The 18,424-nt window shown below is 42.6% G+C and overlaps 1 protein-coding gene across 1 annotated transcript in view; it reads right to left on the reverse strand.

Annotated features, from left to right (window-relative positions):
• Window positions 1-371: 371 nt before the first annotated feature.
• LOC138949350 (phosphatidylserine lipase ABHD16A-like) overlaps window positions 372-18,424 on the reverse strand; it is a 36,201-nt gene continuing 18,148 nt past the window's right edge. The window contains exons 8-20 of the mRNA XM_070321142.1: window positions 16,680-16,753; window positions 15,728-15,768; window positions 14,305-14,406; window positions 13,847-13,960; window positions 13,392-13,556; window positions 12,156-12,219; window positions 10,464-10,527; window positions 9,884-9,940; window positions 8,980-9,054; window positions 7,903-7,976; window positions 6,232-6,330; window positions 5,419-5,465; window positions 372-3,937 (exon numbers count right to left, since the gene is read on the reverse strand). Of these exons, the coding sequence (XP_070177243.1) occupies window positions 3,848-3,937; window positions 5,419-5,465; window positions 6,232-6,330; window positions 7,903-7,976; window positions 8,980-9,054; window positions 9,884-9,940; window positions 10,464-10,527; window positions 12,156-12,219; window positions 13,392-13,556; window positions 13,847-13,960; window positions 14,305-14,406; window positions 15,728-15,768; window positions 16,680-16,753 (1,066 nt within the window). The 3' untranslated portion in view covers window positions 372-3,847. The remainder of the gene's footprint in view (window positions 3,938-5,418; window positions 5,466-6,231; window positions 6,331-7,902; window positions 7,977-8,979; window positions 9,055-9,883; window positions 9,941-10,463; window positions 10,528-12,155; window positions 12,220-13,391; window positions 13,557-13,846; window positions 13,961-14,304; window positions 14,407-15,727; window positions 15,769-16,679; window positions 16,754-18,424) is intronic.

An 18,424-nucleotide genomic window follows, 5' to 3' on the forward strand; every position in this document is an offset into this window, starting at 1 on the left:
CTTGTCATTTTTGGCTCACGTAAGTGTAGCCTATGCGATCGTAACTTTGTCTGTCTGTGCGTGCGTGCGTGCGTGCGTCTGTGCGTGTGTATGTCTGTGGTAGAAACTCTAACATTTGAAGACGTCACATTACATTGACGTCACATTATGACGTAAGAGGGTTAGACGTCACGCGAAGGAAGTACTGACAGTCTCGGTCATTGTTTTTTTGAGCGGGCCGAGACTAGTTGGCAGTCGTGTCCCTGTAACATGCAGACAGACAGATCTAGATCTAGTGTCTCGCTTTCTTGCACAGTTTCACCTATGCTCTTTCTGTGTGTGTGTGTGTGTGTGTGTGTGTGTGTGTGTGTGTATGTGTGTGTGTGTGTGTATGTGTGTGTGTGTGTGTGTGTGTCTGTGTGTGTCTGTGTGTGTGTCTCTGTGTGTGTGTGTGTGTGTGTGTGTGTGTGTGTGACGGAGTGATTGAGTTTGTGTTACTGTTTGTCGATTTCTTACGTGAGCCTTGATGGCTTCGCCTCTTGTTCTTGCATGTTGTAAATAGAGATATCGCAGCTATTTGCATGGCGCGAATGTCGTGTAACATGACGGTGTAACCATGTACAGCGATTCCTAGAAACCCCCCGCGGGTTAGGGGGGAGTCCCACATTGGTTGGGACGAGAAAGAATTTACCCGATGCTCCCCAGCATGTCGTAAGAGGTGACTAACGGATTCTATTTCTCCTTTTACCCTTGTTAAGTGTTTCTTGTATAGAATATAGTCAATTTTTGTAAAGATTTTAGTCAAGCAGTATGTAAGAAATGTTAAGTCCTTTGTACTGGAAACTTGCATTCTCCCAGTAAGGTAATATATTGTACTATGTTGCAAGCCCCTGGAGCAAATTTTTGATTAGTGCTTTTGTAAACAAGAATAATTGACAAGTGGCTCTATCCCATCTCCCCCCTTCCCTCGTCGCGATATAACCTTCGTGGTTGAAAACGACGTTAAACACCAAATAAAAAAAGAAAGAAAGATTACGTGAAACATGTTTGCAAATAAAGGCACATTTTAATAGCAATTTTTACGTTTTTACAACGCATGAATGGTAATTCAAGCGTAGAATGATATAAAATTATATTTTTTTTTATCTTTGAAAACACTGGTGAAGTGGCCTAGCGGTTAAGACATCGGCCCCGACATTTCGAGGCCCCGAGGCCTTGAGTTCGAATCCCTGCCAAGTCGTTTATTTTTTCTGCGCGATCCTTCTCGACAAATATGCTCAGCTCTGAGAGAGCAAACCGGATGTTACCACTGCAAAATTCAAGCGTTGACTGAAGCTCTCAAGGTCATACACGCCGTATAGATGGGGTTTCGGGTAGCGTTTCCTGTACAGAATTCTGTACATGATTTTATCCCTATTTTTCAACCTCGTAGCCCCGGAAAGTCATAAATAGACCACAGCTTTAACAATACTTTTCACCACTCTACAATCATTAGTGCTTACCACCTGAATGAGAATTGAATGCAGTTTTCACACAATGGTCGTACCCCCCCACCCCATCTTCTCCCCAATCCCCCTTTCCAAAATCAGTCTAAAATACAAGGTTTTCACCACCTTTCATGTCATATATTGTGAAAGTACATTTTAAATTCAGCTTCATAAATAGCAGTGCAAGAAGAAACGGTATTCAGAAACAATACTGAGGAACAAAGCATGAACCAGTGATGCAGAATTAATGAACCAGTTTCCACTTCCAGTAGTAGCTTAACTCCCATACAAAAACAGTACAATTTGGGATGCTGTTTGCAATATATCCCAAATGTCGACAAATATGGTGAAGAGTAAAAACAAGTAAGAGCGTGCGAAATGAATTAATTAAGCCATGTGTGCATTTCTACCGGCAAAGGAAGAAACGATTGCAAATTTTACTCCTGTACCCGTTTGTGTCAAGCTCTTGAAGCTAAATGGCATATTATTACTCTTGAAGCTAAATGGCATATTATTACTCTTGAAGCTAAATGGCATATTATTACTCAAGCTTCTACATACTTACAGCAAAGAAGGAAAGCGTTAGACATTTTCAGATAACCTATCCCCCCATCCCTCCCCCCCCCCCCCCCTAACAAGCCCATTTCAAAGTATGTGTTTCATAAAATGAACATGCAACATTTCAAAACACTATCACATGCACAACAAACTACTTAAAAAGTTTTACAAAAATTCATTTTCAAACGTGTTTAATCAAATTTTTATTGCCCTCTTATCAAAAAGAAATGTTATGGGAGAGGAAAATTTAGTAGCGGAGAAATACTATTATTTTGTAAAGGAAAATATCTTTCAACCAGAGGCTCCGTCACACTAATTTCAAGGTGTTTCTTTCAACGTCCTTTTATTTTTATTTTATTTTATTATGGTGAGTTTATATAGCGCGAACCACAATTAACTGTGCTCTCCGCGCTTTACATACTAATTTCTGCCGTGTGAAATGGAATTTTTTACAGACAGACAGACAAACAAACATTTTTTACACATAATATATAACGCATTCACATCGACCAGCAAACCTCAAGCCTGTTAGGCGAAACTTTACCTTTCACGGCCTTTATTCCAAGTCACACGGGTATTTTGATGGACATTTTTATCTATGCCTATACAATTTTGCCAGGAAAGACCCTTTTGTCAATCGTGGGATCTTTAACGTGCACACCCAATATAGTGTACACGAAGGGACCTCGGTTTTTCGTCTCATCCGAAAGACTAGCATTTGAACCCACCACCTAGGTTAGGAAAGGGGGGGAGAAAATAGCGGCCTGACCCAGAGTCGAACACTTTTCATTATAAGCATGCATTCTGACAGAGGTTTAAACAGAAATAAATATAAGTCCTTGTGGGAAACTACCAAGACACATTCACACAAAGGTACGAGTAAAGACAAAACTACACACCAGCAAATTCACCCGCAAGCAGTACAAAGCTATTCATTAAAATGGTCAGTATTCAACAATAGGACATTCCACACTATATTTCCTAGCCTACAACACACAAACGTTATTTTAGAGTAAACAACAAACAAACACCACTGGATTAATCCTACTAAGCATTCAAGAGTTCTTTATAAAGTTCAACTTTACCACAGGGAAATTTATCTAAGCTTGTAGGTTTACCTTTACAAAAAAGCTGAATTATAATCAGAAACTACAGTAATATCAACTTACAAATTGCGATTTTCACTTTTTTTTTTGTACTCAAAAACTTAAAATCGGCCATGAACATTGAACACAGAAGAAGAAGAGGAAGAAGAAAAAGAAGAGACCTGAAATGCAATAAAATCTGTGATACAATCAAAAAGCACAAGTCTTTTTTCATTTTCTTGGTCTAATTGTGCCCTGAAGCCAAAGTATGGCAGTCTTACAATCATGTACATGTATGTCCCAAAATCAAATGAAACCATGAGCCAAGACTAAACAATTACACCACAGAACGTAAACAACACACATACTAAGCATGCGACACATTTTTGACAAATGATTTCACAAAAATCATCCATTCAAGCATCCGCAGAGAACTCTTGAACCTTTCAAATCTACATCGAACTCGGGACTGCTTGCAAAATTCGCATGCAGAAATATGGTATTGGCAGTAATGTATACATGTGTGAAAGTAGACACACAATCACACAATCACACACACACAATCACACACACAATAACACAGTTTCTTTCGCTTTGCACAAAAAAGTTAATAATCTATCCGCGTCAGAAAACAGAAATGAGCAAGCACGTAAAAGTACACCGCCACACACACTTTACACCAGTTGAGTGTGAAATGGAAGATCCCACTGCTTGGAATGGGGGTGCGAGGAGTGTGGCTCAGCTGAACGGAGACCAGGGGGGTGACAGGAAGCTAGGGGGGAGGGGGGTGCAGTGTGTGGAATCAAAGTCCTCCAAGTGCTTGTGAGCCTGCAAGGAAAAGCACACATGCACATCAATTACCGTACTTTCCGGGTCATAAGGCGCGACTTTTTTTCTCGAGTTTGACCCCTGCGTCTTGTATAACAAAGTGCCTAATCCGTGTATGAAATACGAAAAAAATAAAAGAGACCGCCTGAGTACCAGTCAAACAACTTGTGATAATGCATGTTTCAGCTACTAGGCCGCTACCCTGGCCAAGTTTCCTCTCAAGACATCAAAGAGAACGCCCCATAGGTTAAACTCGGTCACTGACCCCGGTGCAGGAAGTGTTTCCTCTCTCAGATCTATGACAGGGGAACCACCTCTCATAGCAAAAACTGGGTCATTGACCCCTGGGAAGAAGGTCAGTGTCTAAACAAGGCAACCCAGCTATCACAATGGACCTGCCTTTGATCTCGCGGCACACACAAAGCACACATATTTCCAGTCTGTATTCTTCCTTTGATGTGCGGCTTATTTTCATTCTTCGACCGTTTGTTACCGGTATACTTTTTTAATGTTGGTGCGCCCTATCGGCCCCCTGCGCCCAATGGGTGACTGGATTACAATTTTGTTTAAAAAGAAGGGGGTGCGCCTTATGCGCTGTAGCGCCTTGTAACCCGGAAAATACGGTAATGATATACGATACCTATACATCTACAGCCTGGCGGTGACCTTACGATTAATTTTCTACTGTTGAAATCACGAGACGTTAAGCTTCGATCTCAACATTCTTTGTCACTTCCTCGGGAGACATGCAGAAGAAATGACAGATCATGTCTTTTAGAACTTTGTTTGAATTTTGATGACAGAGATTTCACTTTGTAAGAGAGTTTCAAAAAGAGATGTCTTGGTTTATCTTAAAACCAATATTGTAAATATTCACTAAAAACGTAAAATGTACAACATTTTTTGCCTTGATAAAATTGCTAGATTTATGGCATTGTAGTCTTTCATACATTTACATCATTCTGAAGATAGCTTCTTTCCCATGTAAACTCTTGTATGCACCACTAATGACCTGTCCATGCATGTTCCTTGAGCATCCTTCAGCTTGGAAACATACCAAAATTCAACGGCCTGACTACCTCTGTGCAAAGGGGGAATTTTGTTGTTGAATTATTTTTGTTAAATCAATGACACCAGCATCGATATCCAAAGTTAATTCAGCAAAACAATCCCACTCTGCCCAGAAATCCGCCCGACGGTTGACTTCTGCTTTGTGTTCCAGGAAGAAAATTCCTTCTCTCTGTGCAAAAGCCTCGGCACACCCGTGGTAGTTATCACATTGGGTAAAACATGATCGTTCATATTGATAATAAGTTAACACATGATCGATATGAATGAATGCTGAATACATGTATTCACTGCCTGGTTTGTTGAATTCAGTCTCTGGTGTCTTTAAAGTAGCTACTTTTGTGTTTGAGCTTTTCTTCAAAGGAATGTGTGACGCTTGCTTTGTTGAAGTTTCTCTGTTTGAAAAGACTTACCAGGAAGAGAGCCAACTGATTCACGGCTGTGTGTGTAAACTGGTCCCCTGAAATTAAAAAAAATATACAAACATTACCAAACAAATGACAAACAAACAAAACTTTTATTCTACACTACCCGTCATAAAAACGTACACATACATTTAGCTGGTTAGATCTTTTCGATGCGGCCAGTTATATTAAAACCAAGTACATTGCCAGAAAGGTAATTCATTCCCCTATCGTATGAAATAAAGAGTTTTATTTTTCATAAATTAGTGTTTATGCAGTGAACCGGAGACCTAGGACACCCCCCAAAATCAAATTCGCAAAAGCTAACTTGCAGACACTAAAATACATGTACACACAAAAATTAAAATAAGCAAGAGTGACCTCGTTTTTGATCTCAAATGGAAGAACAACTCATTTTCTACCCATACAAATGTATTGGGTTCAGCTGTTGTGCATAGCAGTGTTGTTTTGCCATTTGGAAGAAGACTGGTGTCAGCCTCGTCAGAAACCGTAAAAGGCCTGTTTTGGCGTAATTTCTTGTGGGCTATGTGGGTAAAACCCCTGTAGTTTTATAATGGCTCATTGTACTGCTTTTAAATTTGACATGAGTATTGATAACACAATTGCAAAAACGCGTGTAAAATATCATGGCGTTTTGATGAGTTTGTTGGACGAACTTGAACTTTCAGGCTCAATGAAATACAGGACAGTTTTTGGGATAGTGTGATTTTGTCGCTGCATTGAAGCCCAAATTTTCTTGAGGGAATTTCCCAAGAACAGTCAGATATACCCAAAATAAATAAGGTAAGAATGGTCTCTGACCGATGCGCATGGGAAAGGTGGGCGAGACTTCCTGTGCGTATGTGCGGATCATGGTCTGGCACTGCTCCACGTTGACACGGTGCTCCATCAGCATGGCGTCTGGTGCAACAAACACACAGCTATGAATCATAACACTAACAGCAGTCATACAATGATTCATCGCATACCTAGGATTGCATTAGAAGGTTCATCGACGGGCGCAGTGGCATGGTGGTAAGACGTCGGCCTCCTAATCGGGAGGTCGTGAGTTCGAATCCCAGTCGCTGCCGCCTGGTGGGTTAAGAGTGGAGATTTTTCCGATCTCCCAGGTCAACTTATGTGCAGACCTGCTAGTGCCTTAACCCCCTTCATGTGTACACGCAAGCACAAGACCAAGTGCGCACGGAAAAGATCCTGTAATCCATGTCGAAGTTCGGTGGGTTATGGAAACATAAAAATACCCAGCATGCCTACTCAACGAAAGCGGAGTGAAGCTGACTATCCTCTCAGAGTATAGTGTGGGGAACCCAAATGGGCAAACAAGCTCACACAAATTCTGGAACGCTGAAGAAGAAGAAAAAGGTTCATCACATACCCAGGATTGCATCAGAACGTTCATCGCATTCCCAGGATTGCATTAGAAGGTTCATCGCATACCCAGGATTGCATTAGAAGGTTCATCGCATACCTAGGATTGCATTAGAAGGTTCATCGCATACCCAGGATTGTGTTAGAAGGTTCATCACATACCCAGGATTGCATTAGAAGGTTCATTGCATACCCAGGATTGCATTAGAAGGTTCATTGCATACCTAGGATTGCATTAGAAGGTTCATCTCATACCTAGGATTGCATTAGAAGGTTCATTGCATACCCAGGATTGCATTAGAAGGTTCATCGCATACCTAGGATTGCATTGGAAGGTTCATCGCATACCTAGGAATGCATTAGAAGGTTCATCGCATACCCAGGATTGCATTAGAAGGTTCATCGCATACCTAGGAATGCATTAGAAGGTTCATCGCATACCCAGGATTGCATTGGAAGGTTCATTGCATACCTAGGAATGCATTAGAAGGTTCATCGCATACCCAGGATTGCATTAGAAGGTTCATCACATACCTAGGATTGCATTAGAAGGTTCATCGCATACCCAGGATTGCATTAGAAGGTTCATCGCATACCTAGGATTGCATTAGAACGTTCATCGCATACCCAGGATTGCATTAGAAGGTTCATCGCATACCTAGGATTGCATTAGAAGGTTCATTGCATACCCAGGATTGCATTAGAAGGTTCATTGCACACCTAGGATTGCATTAGAAGGTTCATCTCATACCTAGGATTGCATTAGAAGGTTCATCGCATACCCAGGATTGCATTAGAAGGTTCATCGCATACCCAGGATTGCATTGGAAGGTTCATCACATACCCAGGATTGCATTAGAAGGTTCATCGCATACCTAGGATTGCATTAGAAGGTTCATCGCATACCTAGGAATGCATTAGAAGGTTCATTGCATACACAAAATTGCATTAGAAGGACAGCAGTTTACCAATTGACCCAAATATCTCTCTCTTGCTCTCTCTGTCTCTCTCTCGCTCGCTCTATCGCTGGCTCTCTCGCTGGCTCTTGCACTCTCACTCCCCCCCCTCCCCCCCCCCCCCCCCCACCTCTCCCATTTAGCTCACCTTGGTGTTGCCTGGTCCCTCTCAGAAAATCCTTGAGGAGTGGAATTGTGTCTGTGTTCACCACGTTGGGATACCTGGAATTGCGGTATTCTCTCTTTACTTCACGTACAAATTATTCCATAGGCATTAGAAGTCACTGCATTGAAACCTACCCTGTCGACCAACGCTTGATATTATTATATGAAGTCTTATATCGCGCGCGTATCTCCAGACTCGGACTCAAGGCGCAGGGATCTATTGATAATTACCTCCTGTCCATTGCGACCACCCAAAAGGGTCCCTGACAAAAACATTTTACGACATAATCCACCTCCCTATAGCATTGTCTCAAAACGAAAGTGATAAAGAGTTGTCCGTCCCTGCCATAGCCCGCGGCGCTGTCGGCGGGTAGTTTCGGTTGTTTTGTTTACATCCAAAATGGCTGAACGAGAGAAGAAGATTAGTGGTGGAGGAAAACGTTACTGTGTCTGCTGTTCAAACTACGCGGGTAAAGAAGTTGAAGGGCGGATTGTCATGCGGTTCCATTTTGCAAACACAAACCGGAACTACCTGCCGTTCCAGGGGCGCAACTCTGTCCGACTATCGCCTTAGTTTCGAGACAGTGCTATAGCAACCATCTGTCTCCAATGACTACCTTTGGTCCGTCCCTTTGGATGGTTGTTACAGACGGGTGTGACTACTGAAGGAATTCACTGCAAGGAGTATACTTTTGACAAAGAAAACTCCGACTTTTGTTCACAACTTTGACCATAAGACTACTTCTTCTGACAGTGCTTCATCAATGACTTTCTTCTCTTTCTTCTTCAAAGCCCTTTTCAAAAGACGATTGCCAGTGTTGCAGAAACAGGAGGAACAGACCCGATTCTTTATAAAAGAGGTACAGGAGTATATTTGTTACCGTCAGGAATTCTTGCCTTTATACAAGAATACTGGAAAACTGCTCCCCCAAAAATCGGAGACTTTAATTATTTGCTAAAAGCCTTTTCCTGCAACCAACCCAACATAAATGAATAAATGTCCATTGCAGAACAAGAAATACCAATAGTGACAAAATCAAAACTTGTGATCACAACTGACCTGTACTCCAGAAGCCTGACCAGCAGGAAGTTACCACGGTTGGACGCCATAACTGGTATCATGTTGTTTGTTTTCCTGCAAGCAAATCAATCCAGTTACTGCACTGGAATACATACTCACAGCGGAACCCCCATTTTAAGACCTAAAAAAATCTCAGAAAATCAGGTCTTTAAAAGGAAGGAGTCTATAAATGGAGGTAACATTAAAGAGGTTACGGGGGCCCGGGTAGCTCAGGTGGTAGAGCACTGGACTTGTGATCAAAAGGTCGCTGGTTCGAATCCGGGCCGGGATGGACATTACTTACTTACTGCCTTTCACGCCTGGTGGCGTGTAGGGCAGCGACAAAGGACCTCCACTTTTGTCTGTCTCTTGCAAGCCTTTCCAGGGTCGCCCAGGAGTGGTTGAGGTCCTTTGATTCCCCCTCCACTGTTCGTCTCCAAGTCTGCTTGGGTCTTCCCCGCTTCCTCTTTCCTTCTGGGGTCCATCGAAGTGCCACCTTCGGAATGGAGTCGTTTTCCATTCGTAGTACATGGCCAATCCATCTCCATCTTCTCTGGGTTATGATGGACATGGGTCAACTTTATGTGCAGACCCAAAGACGGTATCCATCTCCAACCCACATGTCACCACAGTGGCACGTAAAAGACCTCGGTCATTCTGCCATAGAGTGCAGATGGCTGATACCACCGAAACACGCATACACTTGTGTATCTCATCTCAAGTAAGGTTAAAACCCAGGAACATGCCCCTAATGACTTTGCCGTGAGGGCGTAAAGCTTGAATTTCTCTCACAGAAAATCTGAAAAAGGGACGTCTTACCTGCCAATGTCTGCCCTGAAAACATCTGACCCTTTGCATAACTTTGAAATACATTATGAACTAAAACAACTGAAACACTACTCACTCAGTTGCGATGATTTCATCTCTGACTCTGCGTATCAGTTTGATTGGACCCGGGTACCTGTCCAAACATGCAAGAAAACATTGTGAGGAGCTTGGCATGAAAGTAAACCAAAAATTTCGGGAACTGCCCACCTGCACCTGCACATACACACACACACACAAATATCGGCTACAGTCATGGAGGTTCAAAACTCTGCTTCTTGAGGCATTCTCTGACAACATAATGTTCTGTTTCAATGCTTCCAGTCATGTTCAGTGTTGTTCTCAGATAATCCATCTAACAGTAGGTCAGTTGGACCTGGATAAAAAATATATCAGTCAAATAATCCTGGAAAAAAATGAAAGTTGTGCGTTAAGAAATCTGGCATGTCACACTTATCGAACATTTGACCGGCTTTGGGTCAGAATGCATCAGATCAAAAAAGTATGTGTAAATGAGCAAAGACCGAGGCCTGGAACAACACTCCAAGCTGTGTGAACTTACTTGGTTGCATCATCACTTAACGTTCATAATATGTTGTGTTTTTTGTGTGTAAAACAATTGTATACAGCGAAAGTAAATAAAACGCGCTCAAACTTACTTCTTCAGCTGGTCGGCAATGTTAAGGTTCATGTGATTCCTCAGCGCCATGACAACCAGGCCGCCTGCACCAACAACACATCTCATCACATATTTGTCATGACACATATCTCATGACATATTTGCTCAGGACACATTTCTTTTGACACATTTCTCACGACACATTCCTAATGGCATATTTCTCATGACAATACTACGCAGAAAAGTAACTGTAAAATAAACGACTGCAAGTTACCCCACTGCCACACAACTGCAAGTTACCCCACTGCCACATGACTACAAGTTACCCCACTGCCACACGACTACAAGTTACCCCACTGCCACACGACTACAAGTTACCCCACTGCCACACAACTGCAAGTTACCCCACTGCCACACGACTACAAGTTACCCCACTGCCACATGACTGCAAGTTACCCCACTGCCACATGACTGCAAGTTACCCCACTGCCACACAACTACAAGTTACCCCACTGCCACATGACTACAAGTTACCCCACTGCCACATGACTACAAGTTACCCCACTGCCACACAACTGCAAGTTACCCCACTGCCACACGGCTGCAAGTTACCCCACTGCCACATGACTGCAAGTTACCCCACTGCCACAGACTGCAAGTTACCCCACTGCCACACAACTGCAAGTTACCCCACTGCCACACGACTACAAGTTACCCCACTGCCACACAACTGCAAGTTACCCCACTGCCACACGGCTGCAAGTTACCCCACTGCCACATGACTGCAAGTTACCCCACTGCCACAGACTGCAAGTTACCCCACTGCCACACAACTGCAAGTTACCCCACTGCCACACGACTACAAGTTACCCCACTGCCACACAACTGCAAGTTACCCCACTGCCACACGGCTGCAAGTTACCCCACTGCCACATGACTGCAAGTTACCCCACTGCCACAGACTGCAAGTTACCCCACTGCCACACAACTGCAAGTTACCCCACTGCCACACAACTGCAAGTTACCCCACTGCCACATGACTGCAAGTTACCCCACTGCCACATGACTGCAAGTTACCCCACTGCCACACAACTGCAAGTTACCCCACTGCCACATGACTGCAAGTTACCCCACTGCCACACGGCAGCAAGTTACCCCACTGCCACACAACTGCAAGTTACCCCACTGCCACACGACTGCAAGTTACCCCACTGCCACATGACTGCAAGTTACCCCACTGCCACACGACTGCAAGTTACCCCACTGCCACATAACTGCACACCCACATTTTGAGCTTGTAGGACAGCCAGAGTGCATGCAATAGGAATGATTTTTTTCTGCAAATTTGCTGAAAGATAACAAAAGTCCTTGGAACCACTTTTCCCTCCACTGTGATAAAAGTGAAGCACATCTGCCAAAATGACAAGTAAGCATAGCTGCCAACCTTCTGAAGTCAAAATCCAGGGGGACCGTTTAGTCTTGAATATGAGCAGGGAGAAGTTGTAAAATTCAGGAGATTCCCGGAAAATCCGGGAGGGTTGCCAGCTATGAGTAAGGTTATTGGCAACTTGAAATAAGTTGAGGCATTTTATCAACTGCCAACGCCAAACGACACGCTTGATATGCGGCCAATTTACTTCCCATGCTAAGTTCATCAAGACGTGAGCTGTGACGTGCTACGTGTGTTTCGCGTGGTGGATGAAAACAAGAGACTAATACATTGACAACTCACTCCACGACTGCGGCATCTGTGTCAGGGCCAGGGGCACAATGTCATCAAATGTAGCGTCCAAAATCTGCACACAAACATCTGTACACTATAAAGAAAGGAACTGAAAAACACAAACTTTCAAACATATTTTTAACTAATTTTGTTATTTTTCCAACACCAATAATGTGGCCAGACAAAACAATTCACAACAGACAAACTAAAAAACACATTTTTCGCATTTGCACAAGCCTTTCCACAGGATGAAACAGATTTTCTTTGCTTTTGCCTCAATGTGTTTGAGAATATATTCATTTGGTGACATTTGTACAAGCATTCTTACAGGATGAATAAGATTTTCTTTGCTTTTGTCTTGTGTTTGAGGACACACAACATATTTCCTTCCAAAACATTCATTTTGTCAAGCATTCTTACAGACTGAAACAGATCTCTTGTGTTTGAGAACACACAACAAATTTCTTGGTTTTTTTCAAATTTCAAATTTCTTCCTTCTTCTTCTTCTTCTTCAGCGTTCGACATTCCAAAATTGCACAACATTCATTTCAAGAACTCAGACCTGTGAAGCGTCAAGCTTAACACTTAAGATTTTTTTGAAATTTTCAGCATAGCAAATGGTGTTTAAAGGCATACTAACGCACTCCCGTGTTTACAAAGTGTAGTTTGCCCACAATCGATGTCAAACGCACCATAAGACCATATAATGACGATACGTCACCATGCGCGGACCATAATACATGCATTACAGCTTGTTCTAGCCTCTGAAAAAGTGAGGATGTCAACAAAGCCGCGGTGTTCTCTCCCTTGCATCAACGTTACATGTGTTGCCAAATCTATAAATAGGACGATCCAGATCAAAATGAAAATTCAAATATCTCAACATTTAAGGGGTCCTAGACCACAATATTTTGCAGGGAACTTAATTTAGTCTGTCTCCAGCTGTTGGTAAAGCAATTAGCGTGTATAGTCATCGAGTACATATGGCTTTAAGAGAAGCAAATGTTTACTGGCTGCAGTGCCACTTTTCAGTGTGAAAAATGTGTTATGCACCATATTCTAACCGCTACACTGAGTGAGTCTGAAATGAGTACCAGGGCTCACAAGAAAGAGTGAACTGTTGCATGCTTGTGATTATTTGTTTGAGCGTAGCAATTTTAAGCTTGGCGTATCAGCGTAGCAATTGGTAATAAAACGTAGCATACTGCGTCGAAAACGTAACAGTTGGCAGGTCTGAGAACTGACCACATGCTTGACGTCAGGGTAGTTCATGGCGGCCCAGGAGGCGCTGTATCCCCCGATGGACCAAGCGAAGAGCACGATCCTGTCTGGCTGGAAGCCCAGACGACTGATGGCATACTGCATCACCGCATCGATCGCCTTCTGCTCTGCGTCAGGGTATGGTGCACCCTGTTCAACAGTATCCACAATTTTTTAAATCATAATAATAATGATAATGATAATGATTAAATAATAATAATAATAATAATGAACACTTGTGAATGAACCTTTCTCGCTAGATGTACAATAGTAAAACACACACACACACACACACACACACACACACACACACACACACACACACACACACACTTTTTCTGCACTTCTTTCAAGGAAAAAAGTGACGTGGTCACATAACTTCAACAGACAATAACTGCCCAATGCAAGAAGAAAAGAATTAAGAGAAGTGCACGACTTACTGAGCTGCCAGCAAAACCAGGATGGTTCCAGCCCAGCACAGAGTAGCCGTATTCAATGGGTGTACCAGAACATCCCATCTCGTAGAAACCAGCGTTTCCCTCAAACACCACCACCTGCAAGACAAACAGCAATTTTGTTTTGTTTTTAAGTTTACAAACATTCTCACAACTTGATTGTGATTTCACTGTGTTCACAACATATAAATCAGCTTGGTAATTTGGTGTAATCAAGTCAGCAGATTACACACACACGCATGTATTGTGTACACACACACACACACACACACACACGCACCCAGACACACACAAATACACACACACACGCACTCACTCACACACACACATACTCACTCACACACACATTCACACACATACACACAAACTTACACAACACCCACACACACAAACACACACACTCACACACTTATTAAACACAATTAAACAAAACAAAAACTGACCAGTGTGTTTCCATTGCGGCTTCCAGGGCTGCGTTTGTCGACGAACATGGTGTCGATCTCATTCAGGTCTTCCGTCAACACCTTTGCTCGCTCACCCTTTTTCTGCAAAACAAAATAGTTGGAACTTTTAGTTTCGCATTCAAACATATTTTTCCACATGTTCAGCAGTACTGCAAGTAATGTAAACACGTACGTATTACTCTCATAAATGACGGGCGCAGTGGCGTGGTGGTAAGACGTCGGCCTCCTAATCGGGAGGTTGTGAGTTCGAATCCCGGTCGCTGCCGCCTGGTGGGTTAAGAGTGGAGATTTTTCCTCCTAGTGCTAGTGACTTAAACCCCTTCGTGTGTACACGCAAGCACAAGACCAAGTGCGCACAGAAAAGATCCTGTAATTCATGTCAGAGTTCGGTGGGTTATGGAAACACAGAAATCCCCTCTCACCCTTTCAAAAACAGTTCTGACTCATAGGCCTTCCTTTATTTAACCCTCAGTTAAAATAGTTAGGGTCACCACCATAAGCTTGAGATTGTTGTTGATCCTTAAAGGTACTGAACTTGTCAAATCCAGGTGCACGGAGCCCCTGGGGCTTTTAGTCATACCTCAGGCAGCTATATCCGTTAGAAGAACTACCAAGTTTCATTGACTTGCACCCAAAGAGTCAAGAACTGCGATTTTTTTACGAATTAATTTCGTACTCGGACCCGGCTGGTCTTGACCTATTTTTGGATCTAAATTTAGATCAGGTAGATCACCACATCATGCACAAAAAGACACGTCCCTAGCAAACTATGTAAGACGTCATCATGAGTTTGTGTAAAACAAAATGGAGGCCGGAATCACTCAGTTGAATCGAACTCCGACCAAACACCACGTAATAACTAGGTTAATTTATGCACTCGCGTGAACAAGAAACTGTCGAGCTTCACATATGTCGTCGTTGGGTAGTTTTGGGTTTGTTTTACTACCATAGGAGGATTTTTGAACTGTAAATGCACTCAGCTGCAACAAAAACGCAAAACGAAGGCTGTGAGCTGCACTGTGCCTTTAACATGTATTATGTTGAATTATCTATGAATTGTTGAATAAACACTGTTTAAACCAGTTAAAATAGTATGGGGAAGGGGGGGAGAGAGGGAGAGAGAGAGAGAGAGAAAGAGAGAGAGAGAGAGAGAGAGAGAGAGAGAGAGAGAGAGAGAGAGAGAGAAAGAGAGAGACCGTTTAGTCTTGTATATGAGCAGGGAGAAGTTGTAAAATTCAGGAGATTCCCGGAAAATCCGGGAAGGTTGGCAGCTATATGAGAGAGAGAGAGAGAGAGAGAGAGAGAGAGAGAGAGAGAGAGAGAGAGAGAGAGAGAGAGAGAGAGAGAGAGAGACACCCTCACACACACATGCACACACACACATGACAGTTGACACACCTACCTCTTCAATAAGAGCAGCACGACCCTGGTTGAGCATCCCACCTGCAGTTCATTGAAAAAAATAAACAGGTACAAAAAGTGAACCCAGACTGACATAAAATCACTAGCAAATTCGAAATCGTACACACCTAAAATTAAACTAATATCTGAGTGTGATGTGCAAACGAGAATAAAAAGAGATACACATGTCAATTACATGAAGTAGGTAAAGACACCAAAGTAAACAAAAATCTTATTTCTTGTCAGAATTGTTTTTGTTCATGAATCATATTGCTGTTGCCATGGGAGCTGTAAGATTTTGCCTGCCTCCCCTGGTTGAACGACTTCTTGAAGTCAAAGATGTACCCTATTGTATGCCTTCACTTGAATGTTGTGTTGACGGGCGCTGTGGCGGGGTGGTCAGGCGTCGGCCTCTTAATCGGAAGGTCTGGTGGGTTAAGTGTGGAGATTTTTCCGATCTCCCAGGTCAACTTATGTGCAGACCTGCTGGTGGCTTATCCCCCTTCGTGTGCACACGCAAGCACAAGACCAAGTGCGCACGGAAAAGATCCTGTAATCCATGTCAGAGTTCCGTGGGTTATACAAACATGAAAATACCCAGCATGCTTCCTCTGAAAGCGGCGTATGGCTGCCTAAATGGCGGGGTAAAAACGGTCATACACGTAAAAATCCAGTCGTGCAAAAACACGAATGTACGTGGGAGTTATAGCCCACGAATGCAGAATGCAGAAGAAGAAGAAGAAGAATGTTGTATTGCTGTTATTTTATTGTACTGATTCCCAGTCATTTACATACAAGATGTTATTATGTGTTTATTTTGTGTTTTGTTTCTCATAGTCTTGATATTGTGAAGCACAGAGAGCTCAGAAATGTTCTGTAGTTCGCGCTATATTGGTGTTCATTATTATTCAATAGAATGCAACCACAGTGTAATTCTCTAAACAGGTACCCACCGACCAGCATCTGCATCAACGACGTTGCTCCAGGGTACACCATCCGTCGGCCAAATGTGTGAATCGCGCAGTAGCTGTAATGAACCAAACACAAGATTACACTGTCTTCTTGTATTTCAAGGTCCAGTGGCAGTTCAGCAATGTATACACAGTACTGTAGCCTCTAAATCCAGCCTTACCCAAACACAAGATGACACTGTCTTCTTGTATTTCAAGGTCCAGTGGCAGTTCAGCAATGTATACACAGTACTGTAGCCTCTACATCCAGCCTTACCCAAACACAAGATTACACTGTCTTCTTGTATTTCAAGGTCCTGTTGCAGTTCAGCAATGTATACACAGTACTGTAGCCTCTAAATCCAGCCTTACCCAAACACAAGATTACACTGTCTTCTTGTATTTCAAGGTCCTGTTGCAGTTCAGCAATGTATACACAGTACTGTAGCCTCTACATCCAGCCTTACCCAAACACAAGATTACACTGTCTTCTTGTATTTCAAGGTCCTGTGGCAGTTCAGCAATGTATACACAGTACTGTAGCCTCTACATCCAGCCTTACCCAACAATGGAGGGGAGTTCACCACCAGTGTCATTGAAGAAGTAGCCAAGCTGTACCCAAGATTGAAAATTGTGCACGGAAAACCAAGAGTGCCCCAGTCCCAAGGTTCTGTAGAGCGTGCCAATGATGATGCGAAGACAATGGTAATAGCATGGATGTCAGACAACAACACAAACATAGACCCATAGTTTGAGGTTTGTTCAGTTTTTCAAAAATTCCAGTCTCAATGCAGGAATTGGTCTCACTCCCTTCAAGGCGATGTTTGGACAGGATGCGCAAGTTGGGCTTGAATCCACCACATTGCCACATGAAATAATGGAACTAGTTCACACATAAGAGGACCTGCTGCGTCTAGCTGAACAAGAGCAGACTCCTGTCTTTGACAGCGAGCTTGAAAATGACCCCTCCCCAAACAGTGTGTCATCCCACGAAACAGTGTCATCCCAAATAACATTGTGTAACCAAGAAACAGTGTCATCCCAAATAACATTGTGTAACCAAGAAACAGTGTCATCCCAAATAACATTGTGTAACAAAGAAACAGTGTACGTCATCCCAAATAACATTGTGTAACCAAGAAACAGTGTCATCCCAAATAACATTGTGTAACCAAGAAACAGTGTCATCCCAAATAACATTGTGTAACCAAGAAACAGTGTCATCCCAAATAACATTGTGTAACCAAGAAACAGTGTCATCCCAAATAACATTGTGTAACCAAGAAACAGTGTCATCCCAAATAACATTGTGTAACCAAGAAACAGTGTCATCCCAAATAACATTGTGTAACCAAGAAACAGTGTCATCCCAAATAACATTGTGTAACCAAGAACCAGTGTCATCCCAAATAACATTGTGTAACCAAGAAACAGTGTCATCCCAAATAACATTGTGTAACCAAGAAACAGTGTCATCCCAAATAACATTGTGTAACCAAGAAACAGTGTCATCCCAAATAACATTGTGTAACCAAGAAACAGTGTCATCCCAAATAACATTGTGTAACCAAGAAACAGTATCATCCCAAATAACATTGTGTAACCAAGAAACAGTGTCATCCCAAATACAGTCGAACTCGCTTAAGACGAATCACTGGGGATCGGGAAATAAGTTCGTCTTAACCGAAATTCGCATTAAGAGAATTGATTGATTTTTTTACTGTCACAATTTTAGAAGTAAAATTTAA

The sequence above is a fragment of the Littorina saxatilis genome, linkage group LG15 (assembly GCF_037325665.1).
Source record: "Littorina saxatilis isolate snail1 linkage group LG15, US_GU_Lsax_2.0, whole genome shotgun sequence".
Classification (NCBI taxonomy): domain Eukaryota; kingdom Metazoa; phylum Mollusca; class Gastropoda; order Littorinimorpha; family Littorinidae; genus Littorina; species Littorina saxatilis.